This window comes from Takifugu rubripes, chromosome 17, assembly GCF_901000725.2.
Source record: "Takifugu rubripes chromosome 17, fTakRub1.2, whole genome shotgun sequence".
Lineage (NCBI taxonomy): Eukaryota > Metazoa > Chordata > Actinopteri > Tetraodontiformes > Tetraodontidae > Takifugu > Takifugu rubripes.
Window position 1 is genome coordinate 804445 of NC_042301.1, and position 12487 is coordinate 816931.

At 46.6% G+C, this 12487-nt stretch overlaps 1 protein-coding gene across 1 annotated transcript in view; it reads right to left on the bottom strand.

The window, feature by feature from the left end:
• Nucleotides 1-12435, bottom strand: part of LOC101074990 (integrin alpha-M) — a 23121-nt gene extending 10686 nt beyond the window's left edge. Inside the window, exons 1-10 of the mRNA XM_029850214.1 lie at nucleotides 12291-12435; nucleotides 11825-11942; nucleotides 10857-10942; nucleotides 10701-10783; nucleotides 10513-10627; nucleotides 1198-1328; nucleotides 981-1123; nucleotides 725-872; nucleotides 479-614; nucleotides 184-257 (exon numbers count right to left, since the gene is read on the bottom strand). Coding sequence (XP_029706074.1) covers nucleotides 184-257; nucleotides 479-614; nucleotides 725-872; nucleotides 981-1123; nucleotides 1198-1328; nucleotides 10513-10627; nucleotides 10701-10783; nucleotides 10857-10942; nucleotides 11825-11942; nucleotides 12291-12339 — 1083 coding nt within the window. The 5' untranslated portion in view covers nucleotides 12340-12435. The remainder of the gene's footprint in view (nucleotides 1-183; nucleotides 258-478; nucleotides 615-724; nucleotides 873-980; nucleotides 1124-1197; nucleotides 1329-10512; nucleotides 10628-10700; nucleotides 10784-10856; nucleotides 10943-11824; nucleotides 11943-12290) is intronic.
• Between the last annotated feature and the right edge of the window lie 52 nt (nucleotides 12436-12487).

Below are 12487 nucleotides of genomic sequence, written 5' to 3' on the forward strand. Positions count from 1 at the left end.
CAGAGAGAAGAAAAGCCAACAAATGTCTCTTCATTAAGGACGTGTGCCTGTAAATACTTTCTCCTATATTATCTAGATTATCTGCTTACACCTAAATATCGGCGGAACCGGACCAAATATTCAATCACACGGACTTTTGGCATCATTGGAATGACGTCACGATAAACTTGTAGGTTCACTCACATTGTGGCTGACCCCACTGAATCCAGTCTGGGCCATTTCGTTCTTTAAGTCTCCGGCCTGACTTGTTCGGGTGCCTAAAGTAGCCAAGATAGTCATGTTATACACAAGTGTGTGTGTGTGGGTGTGTGTGTGAGTGGGTGTGTGTGTGAGTGTGTGTGTGTGTGTGAGTGTGAGTGAGTGTGTGTGTGTGAGTGTGTGTGTGTGAGTGTGTGTGTGTGTGTGTGTGTGTGTGTGTGTGTGAGTGTGGGTGTGTGCACATGCCTACATACATCTTAGAACTATAAAAAATGATCACCTTCCATTTTAAAGATCCTTTTTTGAAAGTTTTCAAGAATCTCGGTGAGGTTGCCGTACTTCTCAATTTTGAAGGCATTTTTGTCTTTTGGTTCTGAGGCAATGGCCCGAAATTTTGTTATGTCAGCTTGTTTGACCTGAAACACAGGATATGTTGCCATTTGTGGAGCATCTAAATCACCCCAACACTGTTATCGGTAGCACTCCTCAGGACTTGTGATAACAATGCTAACACTTTCAAACTTACCCCGATGACAAAGCGAATGATGTTCTTTTCATCATATTGACTAATGATGTCGTTGTCGGGATCACTGGGATCACCGTCAGTGATCAGAACCAGAACTTTAGTGGAATCAGGAGAAACTCCTGCTGTTTTGTTTTCAAAGAGTTTCTCCCTGAAACAAACGATCATTGAGAACAGTGAGTGTCATCATGGTCCAGAGACATCAACCATGTGACCATGTGATTGTCCACATCAAAGAGAAACGGGTTTGGCAGCTTACAGCACGAACTGGAGCGCTTTGTGTGTGTTGGTGAGGCTCTTCATGTGCGGTTCCTTGTCCAGAGCCTTCTCAGCGCTCCCATCTTCATATTCATTGAAGTCGAAAACTTTACTGGACCAGTTTGAAAACTGAACCGCTGCAAACTGAAGAGTGACAAAGTCATTGAAATGAGACGGTCACACGGTCACGACTGTGCTTCCCTTTAATGTTCCCTCACCTTGAATGAGGTGTTTTTGAGGGAAACCATTATGTTTTTGATGAACTTCTTGTTTTCCTGGAATTCATCTTCAGTCATACTGAGAGATCCATCGAAGAGAAAGACAAGATCCACCTGCTTTTTGGTGCAGTCTGCAGAAGAATGGTGATTATTATGGATGGAGGGATGGAGGGAGGGGTGGATGGATGGAGGGATGAGTGGATGGAGGGGTGGAGGGGTGGATGGATGAGTGGATGGAGGGGTGGATGGAGGGATGGAGGGGTGGAGGGAGGGATGGAGGGGTGGAGGGGTGGATGGATGAGTGGACGAGTGGATGGAGGGGTGGATGGAGGGGTGGAGGGGTGGATGGAGGGATGGATGGAGGGGTGGATGGATGAGTGGATGGAGGGATGGATGGAGGGGTGGATGGATGAGTGGATGGAGGGATGGAGGGGTGGATGGAGGGATGAGTGGATGGTGGATGGATGGATGGTGGATGGAGGGATGGATGGTGGATGGATGGATGGTGGATGGAGGGATGGATGGTGGATGGAGGGATGGAGGGGCGGAGGGATGGTGGAGGGGTGGAGGGATGGAGGGGTGGATGGTGGATGGATGGATGGGTGGTGGGATGGATGGAGGGGTGGATGGATGGAGGGATGAGTGGATGGATGGATGGTGGAGGGATGGAGGGATGAGTGGATGGATGGATGGATGGTGGATGAGTGGTGTGAGAAGGATTATTGTTATTGTTGTTATTAGTATTATCTTTAAATGCTATTGTATGTAGACTTTGAGTGTTTGAGGAATGTTGATAGGAAAGGAAGAACATGAGAGTGTCGTAAAAGTGCTGAAGCTGCTGACAATCAAGCTCAGCACTCAGACGTATCCTGTTGGTCAGGATTAGAGAAGTTTGTAAAGATGTCAGAAGACAATGAATTATGAGATCCTGTTTAGACCCATTCTGTTTGCACCAATAAAAGAGGTGAGCGAGCAGCAGACGAACGGAGTTGACAGAGGAAGCTTGAGCTGCTCAGCTCCCCCTTTGCAAAGGAACTCCAGTTGTTTGCGTGGTTACTCTGAGTCTAGTGAACGAACAGCGCGGGTGATCAAAACTTCACCCTCACAAAATTTGGTCCTTCGAGCCGGATCCCAAGACCTGGAGAGGAGCGCCGTGGGACGACCGAACGCCGAAGTCTGCGCAGCCGGAGTCAAAAAGACGTCCGAATCGAAAGACCTTTCATCACGAGTTGACGGAAGGCCGGTCTTCGTCCCTCCCAGGGCGACCATCTCCAGTGACGGGAAGAAGGCACCAAAACAACTCAGAGAGAAACCATAGAAGCAACGGAGTGAGTATAAGACACAAAAAGCGCTACACGGAATATACCGCGGTATTACCTGCCTGGTCATCAGGAGAGAAGCAGAGGCAAGATACACCCGCCTCCTCGGAGGTAGAAGCTTGGTGTATACTCTCCTGATTAAAAAAGAGGGGTTATAAGGCCACGGCGGAGGGGCTGAACTAGATATCCTGTATGGATTGAGGGTTGTTCAGTCGGGAGATCAGGCGTCTCCATTCAAATACATAAAAACTGATAAATAAAGTGCAAACATGGGCAACCAACATTCCATAAAAGGTGCTGAATTCGAAATCCCAGCATCATGTAAACACATGGAAGACAAATATCCAGGTTCATGCTCATATGTTCAGCTGTGGATGACTAAGTTCGATTGGGATGGTAACTTAGACAGGCCAGGCAATATTATAAAATTAAAAGAAGATTTAATAGAATATGGAAAGAAGAATCCAAAAGTAAATGTGGGGTTGACACAATGTCACCTCTGGCTCACTGAATCAAAATATAGAAGAGAAAAACAAAATCAAGAAAAAGAGAAACGAAAAAGAGAGAAAGAAGAGAAAATGAGAACTTCTTATACCCATCGCTGAGTGCGTACGTGAGGGTGGAGGACAACGAAACAGGATGTAGGAGTCAACTGATAAATGTGCCTCCCCCGTATGTTCCTCCACCTCCTGTTCCACTAGCTCCCCCTCAGGCGGTCCCATTGGACCCGCCCAGAGCTATAGCCCCCCTTGCTTCAAACACTAATCCTTTTTTGGGCCCCTCTCTATCGGGAGCCCAGTACAGAAATTACCACATGCAGGACAACACTGTGCAGATGTACCCATTGATCCAGGTTGCAAATCCACAAGCCGGTGTGCAGGGTCAAGATCCTACTATCTTGGTGTACAGAACCTGGACTCCAGAAGACTGTAAGAATGTGTTGAACAACACGTTCCCCCCCTACAGGACACCCTGACTCCACCCTCGCTGTGTGAAGGAGAGGTATCGTAGATCTTTCCTGCCAGCTGCTGTCAGACTGCACAATAAACAGAACAACCGCTAACACAATCTGAATATTATATATTCTGATATGTATATTGTATTCACCCTCTGTACTATGTACAGGTACGCAGAGGCCGAGTATCCATTTACCTGGATTATTGTAAATATTCACCCTCTTGTATATTCCATTTGATTTCTATTTGATTCTATCTTATTTTTCTCTGAGTGCTCTTGTTGCTGTTGTTGCACTGTAAATTTCCCCGTGTGGGACAATAAAGGATCTGAATCTGAATCTGAATCTGAATCTAATTAGAGATCCAATAGCCCTAAAGCCAACTTCTACACAGATTTTTGTGAGATCAGCAAATGGTCTCATAACCAAAGAAAGAATGTCAGTCCCTGTAGATGTTTGTGACCCTGTAAGTGGAATCACACTTAAAGCCCCTTTCGTGATCTCCACCACATGTCCCGTAAATCTATTAGGAAGAGATCTTATCTCTCAGCTTCAGTTGATGATTCGTACCACAGCCGAAGGGATGTGGTCTGTAGATAGAATGGTTAATCTGTGGGTAAGAGAAGGAGAGATGTGCAGTAAATTTTGGTCACTCAACATTCCTGAAAAGCAGCCCCCTCCATTCTCTGAGCCAATCACTATGATATATGGTAAAGCTCTGTCATACTTATAGCCTGAAGCCCAGCTCCACAATCAAGCTGACCTGCATGTAACCATGCATGTGGAGCGCATAGGTGGATTCTGTAAATCAGACTCACACGGCACATCAAGCTATGCAGAGAAGTTTGCTAAACTTAAAGATCCACAAATGATTGTAATTATGCACCTATACATGTGTGGTCAGACAGCTGTCTGCACGGCAGGAAGCCTTTCCACCGAAGCAGCAGCACTATTCAAAGTGTCAGGTTCTGTTCCACATGTTTCTATTGCTAAACCGCTTAAGAAAAGATGGCAAGACTTGGGAAGTGACGTAAAACACTGGAGCAGCCTGCCCTATAGGCCTAAGGGTGAGGTTGATTTTAATGATCAGTTCCAGGTGTGGCGCATTCCCCTTAAAACATGGTTGCTGACACATCCAGCAACGCACCTCACAGACCAGAGTTCATGAGAAGAAGACATCTTCCTCACGCAGGAGGAAGAGGAGAAGCTGAAAAAGCTTCCCCCTGAATTATGGTCGGAAGGACCTGCGGATGTAGGTCTTATAAAAGGAGCAGAACCTGTAAAAATAATCCCTAAATCAGATTATAGACCATTTCAGAGACAATATCCCCTTAAGACTGATGCACAGGAGGGTATTGTTCCGATATTTAACTCACTGCTTAAAGCAGGAGTCATCAGAGAGTGTCCTGAGTCCCCTGTAAATACACCCCTATTTCCAGTAAGGAAGTCACCACCATCTACCGGCTGGCGGATGGTGCAGGACCTGCAAGCTGTAAACGCTGCAGTGGTCCCTAGGTCTCCCTTAGTCGCAGATCCATACACTCTGCTGAATGACTTAAACCCTGAACATCAGTGGTACACGGTGATCGATGTTTCCAATGCATCTTTCTCTGTACCAGTACATCCAGACAGCCAGTTTTGGTTTGCATTTACGTTTCAAGGACGGAGGTACACCTGGACAAGGTTACCTCAGGGCTACTGTGAGAGTCCCACAATCTTCTCTCAGGTAATGATGTCATCATTAGCTAAGTTTAAACCTCCGTGTGGAAGTCAAATCCTTGTCTACGTGGATGACATCCTCATGGCGTCAAAAACAGAGGCAGATTGTTGGTCAGACACGCTAGCATTGCTACACTGGCTAGCCTCTCAAGGCCATAGATTAAGCAAAAGCAAACTGCAACTGGTGAAGCAGGAAGTGGTTTATCTGGGCCATGTTCTGACACATAATGGAAGAGCTATTCTTGAGTCGAGGAAAACAGCAGTACTTGATGCTCCAAAACCAAAAACGAAGAAGCAGATGATGTCATTCTTAGGACTAGTGGATTTTTGCAGATCATGGATCTTAGATTATGCGAAAATAACTGCCCCTTTACAAGCATTGATGTATGATAATCCCTTAGCAATGACTGATGTGTTAACATGGATCAGAAGCCTTTTGAGCAGGTTGTTGATTGCAAAGGTGACTTTATGACTTCAGTTTTGTTGCAGAAGCACGGAGATAAGAGGCAGCCAGTGGCCTACTACTCCCACAAGCTAGATCCCGTAGCTTGTGCACTCCCACCATGCGTTAAAGCAGTGGTGGCAGCGTCTGAGGCAGTGAAAGCCTCCGCAGGAGTGGTGCTATATCATGAGCTAACTTTGCTAGTTCCACATGCAGTGTCAATACTGCTGCTACAAAGTAAGATAGCGTTCCTGTCGCCACACGTCATCTTTCCTGCATGGCAGTGTTGCTGTCTCAGCCGAATCTGACGATTCGTCGCTGCACGACCTTAAACCCAGCGACGCTGCTACCCACCGCAGAAGAGGGACACCAGCACAACTGCCTGGATGAGGTCTCCACCAAGGTCCTGCCGCGACCAGATCTCAGTGATGTCGCGTTGACTACAGGACAGACACTATTTGTGGATGGATCATCGAGAAAGGATGAGTGGACGCACTAGAACTGCATATGCAGTAGTTACGGCAACTGAGGTGGTGGAGGCGAAACCACTTCCCTCCTCCTATTCTGCTCAAGCTGCAGAACTCGTCGCACTCACACGTGCCTGTGAACTAAGCAAAGGACAAGATGTTACCATTTATACAGATAGTCAATATGCTTTTTCCACGCTGTTTGTGTTTGCTCAACAATGGAATTTAAGAGGGATGAAAACTTCGACCGGCAAACCGGTCATGCATGCAGAACTGTTAAAAAAGTTATTAGCTGCAGTACAGCAGCCACGTAAAATAGCTGTATGTAAATGCGCTGCACATACTAACAACACAGACGCAGTCTCACAAGGCAATGCCTTTGCTGACAGAGCCGCAAAGGCTGCAGCAAATAACAACACACTTCTTGATAATGAGGAATCATTTACCTTAGAACCTGCAGATAATGATATTCTAAAAGAAATGCAACAAAGTGCTCCAGAAAAAGAAAAGGCCACGTGGAAGAAGCGAGGAGCCAAACTGGATGATAAAGGACTATTAACCATAGGAAACAAGCCAATCCTTCCCCGAAATATGCATAAATGGGCAGCATTAGTGAGCCATGGGCCATGCCATGTCTCAACAGGAGGGATGGTACAGATGGTTAATGAACATTATTACACTATAGGACTTCATACATACTTAAAAAAATTTTGTTCACAATGTGTTATTTGTGTAAAACACAGCCCACAGGGAGCCCTTAAGGCCCCTGCAGGCACTACACCATTGCCAAATCATCCATTTCACACAGTTTTTCTAGATTTTATTCAGCTAACACCATGTGAAGGTAAACAATATTGTCTAGTAGTGTTAGATGGATTTACTAGGTGGGTGGAAATTTTCCCCACGGCAAAAGCAGATGCACTGATGGTGGCAAAAGTCTTATGTAGAGAAATCATTCCCAGGTTTGGCATCCCGAAGGTCATCTGGAGCGACAATGGAAGCCATTTTGTAAATGAGATAGTGAAAACTGTAGGAGTAACTTTGGACATTGATTTGAAGAATCACTGCGCATACCACCCTCAGAGTGCAGGGTTGGTTGAAAGAGTCAACGGTACTATTAAGAACAGACTGAAGAAGTGTATGGACGAGACAGGAAAGAACTGGATGTTTTGTCTCGACCTGGTGAAATTATGGATGCACATAACACCACACAAGAAAACAGGCATCACACCCTTTGAAGCATTATATGGGCGGCCTTATTGCCTGCCATACTTTGCAACAACAAATGAGCTAAAACATGTTGAAGAAACAATAGCAGATTATCTGAAAAAAGTGTTACTCAACCGAAGTGTGAATACTGTAAATGTTCTGCCTAGTCCTGTGTCTTCCACAGATTCCACCCCCCAGGAACCCATTCAACCGGGCGACTACGTGTGGGTGAAGAAGTTTGTGCGGAAGAGGTGGAACACGCCTAGATGGGAAGGTCCTTATCAAGTACAGCTGACCACAAAGACTGCAGTTCGAGTGGACGGGAAACTGTCGTGGATACACCTTTCACATTGTAAGAAACAGAAAATTCTTCCAGGTGAAGGCGAGGGAGCAGTGGCGGACTCTCCGTAAACGGCTGACGGCCTGTATAGGTCCAGCAACGGCTGAACCCCGTCGGAACCTGTGAAGAGGAGCTAAAAGGAAATGAAGTTGTTCTTTCTAATTGTGGTGAGTGCTGTGACGGCAGGACTCGTGAGTTTTGGTCTTTGGAACTTCCGACAGGAGGGAGGTAATCAGGGACAGAAAGATGCTCTGAGACAGGATGAGAGCTACGCGCGCGCTAACGCACCGTAGTTAGCCACTTAGAACATTCGTGGTTAGAACAAGATCCAGAGTCCTCACACACTTACAGTTTGAATACATGGTGGCGCTATGCTAATTTCACAGCTCGGACACAGAATCATTCTCGTTGTTATGTTTGTTCTATGCTACCAGTTTCCGTGCATACACCGCGAATAACTGCTGAACCAATGACAGGGAGTGAAGGACAGTGCTTTGTCCACATAGGGCTAAGCCGTGACCCAAATTTCACAATTAAGTTGTTGGATGGAACGTGGTTCACTCGCAGTAATTGCACCCAAAAGCCACTACAGACAATGGCAGGGAAAGCCAATAGATTCAGATTCCCTGTGCTAGGTGCAATAAATCACACATACTGTTATGCACGGAGTGGTGGTAGAGATTTGGGGTCATTACACAAGGATGTCTGTAAAGTTGTTTATACGTCATGCACACTGGGAATCAGTGATGATGTGAAGTTAAACTATATAACTGATCGGTATTATCGGGAAACGTGTCTACAGCAACATAAAAGTTCCGAGCAATGTGAACAGGAGTGTATTGATGACCCCCGGCACCTCTGTGGTTACTTTACCTTAGATGAATCAACACAGATGTGTCCAGAAGGTTATAACTGTACATGTAACTATCCCACATTCACGCCAGAAGATAAAGGTACGCAATTAGTGGATAAGGGATGGTGGTTATGTGGACACAATGCGTATGCACACCTACCAGCAAACTGGTCAGGAGTGTGTGTGCTCCTGTACACACACACCTACCAGCAAACTGGTCAGGAGTGTGTGCTCCTGTACATCTCAAGGATCACACAATTATAATCTATGCCAACAACACCGAGAACATAGCACACAAGCGTTTTAAACGAGATTTGAATGAATACGAGTTCAAACCACACGACTCAGTGTGGGGCACAGATGTACCACAAGAGTTTAAACACTGGACAGATGGAGAAAAGGTCTCCATTAGCCTTTTTCCGTGGGTAGGAGTGGCAAAGAACATATTGAGATTGGAAACGGTTGATTATAGGCTGAAAGTGTTTACTAATTTGACAAAAGTTGCTCTCACAGGAGTCAAGGAAGAAATGACAGCGCTAAGACTGATGACCATGCAGAATAGGATGGCCTTAGATCTCATAACGGCCCCCCAGGGAGGAGTGTGTGCAATGGTAGGAGATTACTGTTGTACGTTCATCCCAGAGAATGATGCGGACGGTCACCTGATAGATAGCGCATTGAGAAATTTAACTAAGCTACAGAGAGCTATGATTGATGATGGTAGTCCCCCACCAGACTGGCTTACAAAAATGCTGTCGGGGTGGAGGGAACTACTGTTCAAGATAGGAATAATGATAGGGATAGTACTGCTAGTATTAGCCATACTAGCTTGCTGTGTAGTACCTCTTGTCCGGGGTTGCATTGGCCGGCTCGTGGGATCAGTTGTTACTAGTACTTTGCTGCAGGTGGAAGAAAGATTTCTACTGGACGACGATGAAGAGGAATCGGAAGAAGAATGGATCAATGTAATACAAGATGTAAAAGAAATGTTCAAGATGTCTTAAGCCGTACACGTGTTGAATTCTGAGTGTAAGAAATGTGTTTCTAGGAAAATGACGTAATGCATTGAAATTTCATGAAAATGTAAAGATGTAATACTGATGATGAAAATCTAGACGCATTTAACGATAAACAGGAGGGAAATGTGAGAAGGATTATTGTTATTGTTGTTATTAGTATTATCTTTAAATGCTATTGTATGTAGACTTTGAGTGTTTGAGGAATGTTGATAGGAAAGGAAGAACATGAGAGTGTCGTAAAAGTGCTGAAGCTGCTGACAATCAAGCTCAGCACTCAGACGTATCCTGTTGGTCAGGGTTAGAGAAGTTTGTAAAGATGTCAGAAGACAATGAATTACGAGACCCTCTTTAGACCCATTCTGTTTGCACCATTAAAAGAGGTGAGCGAGCAGCAGACGAACGGAGTTGACAGAGGAAGCTTGAGCTGCTGCTCGGCTCCCCCTTTGCAAAGGACTCCAGTTGTTTGTGTGGTTACTCTGAGTCTAGTGAACGAACAGCGCGGGTGATCAAAACTTCACCCTCACAGTGGATGGATGGATGGAGGGGTGGATGGATGCTGGATGGAGGGATGAGTGGATGGATGGATGGTGGATGGATGGAGGGATGAGTGGATGGATGGATGGTGGAGGGATGAGTGGATGGATGGATGGTGGAGGGATGGAGGGATGAGTGGATGGATGGATGGTGGAGGGATGAGTGGATGGATGGATGGTGGAGGGATGGAGGGATGAGTGGATGGATGGATGGTGGAGGGATGGAGGGATGAGTGGATGGATGGATGGATGGGTGGTGGATGGATGATGGATGGATGGATGATGGAGGGGTGGATGGAGGGATGGAGGGGTGGATGGATGGATGGATGATGGATGGATGGATGGATGATGGAGGGGTGGATGGAGGGATGGAGGGGTGGATGGATGGATGGATGATGGAGGGATGTCTGTGTGTGTGCGTGTGTGCGTGTGCACGTGCGTGTGCACGTGCGTGCGGACCTTGGAAGGCGGGCATGAGCGCCCGGGGCTGCTGGGCCTGGGCTGGGAGGGGGAAACACACACTGTTCAGGTAGGAGTTGTCGTTGCAGCCGTGGGCCAGGCTGGGGCTGCAGGCCTGGGGGGGAAACACAGGCCGGTCACATCCCACTCGCCGCCACCCTGATTTTGGAGGCTCTTTGATGTCTCACCGTGAAGGTGGACGGGTCCGAGCCTTTGATGATGGACAGGCCCAGGTTCCGGACTGGAAACGTTTGGTTTTTGAAGAGAATTTCTGGAAGAGCAACAAATGCAGAACTTTCCTCTGGTGTTCTTTCATCGTTTCTGTTTGTTTTGGTGGAATTTACCTTGTCTGGTGAAACACTCGCTGGCTCTGGACCGGCCCAGTTTGCAAATGGCCCCAGATCCATTGAGAGGTGCACTGACAAATATCCTGTGGAAACGGCCGGTCATCTCTAACGTCCCAGTCACAGATTCATAAACGCACCAAACTGGATCCGTGTCAAACTCTGAGCTTTTGCTACATTTGTGAGGACCACGAGGTCCAGAAGTTTAAAAAAGGCTTTTTCAAACAGTGAGTTCAAAATGTTTGACAATGTACGTTTTGTATGCTGTAGCTACTCAGGAGCTTCACGCTGTAGCTACTCAGGAGCTTCACGGTGTAGCTACTCAGGAGCTTCACGCTGTAGCTACTCAGGAGCTTCACGCTGTAGCTACTCAGGAGCTTCACGCTGTAGCTAGTTAGGAGCTTCACGCTGTAGCTACTCAGGAGCTTCACGCTGTAGCTACTCAGGAGCTTCACGCTGTAGCTACTCAGGAGCTTCACGGTGTAGCTACTCAGGAGCTTCACGCTGTAGCTACTCAGGAGCTTCACGCTGTAGCTACTCAGGAGCTTCACGCTGTAGCTAGTTAGGAGCTTCACGCTGTAGCTACTCAGGAGCTTCACGCTGTAGCTAGTTAGGAGCTTCACGCTGTAGCTACTCAGGAGCTTCACGCTGTAGCTACTCAGGAGCTTCACGCTGTAGCTAGTTAGGAGCTTCACGCTGTAGCTACTCAGGAGCTTCACGCTGTAGCTAGTTAGGAGCTTCACGCTGTAGCTAGTTAGGAGCTTCACGCTGTAGCTACTCAGGAGCTTCACGCTGTAGCTACTCAGGAGCTTCACGCTGTAGCTACTCAGGAGCTTCACGCTGTAGCTACTCAGGAGCTTCACGCTGTAGCTAGTTAGGAGCTTCACGCTAGATTCAATCGTTCTAACTGCATCTGACTCTGAAGTGGCCATTTTAAGCAGCTGGAGATAAAAGCAGGTCAAACTCACCCTTTGGATTCCCCAGATGTGAACTGAAGAACTTTGTAGCCAAAGAAATGATCCCGTTCTCCATCGTAGACGTTTGGATTTGTCAAATCAATGTTGAAAGTCAAAGAGACGCGGATTCCTTACAAATGATGAGTAAAAGAATGACTAGAAGTGTTGCACTTATTTACATATTCATCGTACTTTTGTTCGACTGGCGGCGAAAAATTTCAAATACAGTTTTGTTTTAGTTGTGGAGCCTAAAGTTTAATATTAGAACTGTCTCTGACTTCTACACAACCAGATGGAAACACTTAATCTTCCTTTAAAACTCTTCTTCTTCTAATCCCTCTTCTTCAGGGGATCAGGTGTGAAGGTTAAACCTGGAGCTGAGCCCACACAACTGATCCCACAGGACAACAGAAACCCCGCAATCAGAGGAAGAATCGTCCGTTTTGTTGTTGGATCCAAACTGAAATGGAGCTCTTACCAAGACCGAGGAGGAAGGAGTGAAGGAAGAGGTGAGGCAGCAGAGCCATCTTTGCCCCCGGAGAGCTGCTCAGCCTGCTGCTGCTGCACAGGACTTCCTGAATCTCTTCTGAAACAGGATGCAAGACTTGCACTTGTGCACTGATCATCGCATTTTACCCAACCTGCTTCTGCTTTTCTTGTCTCCACCTCGTCCCA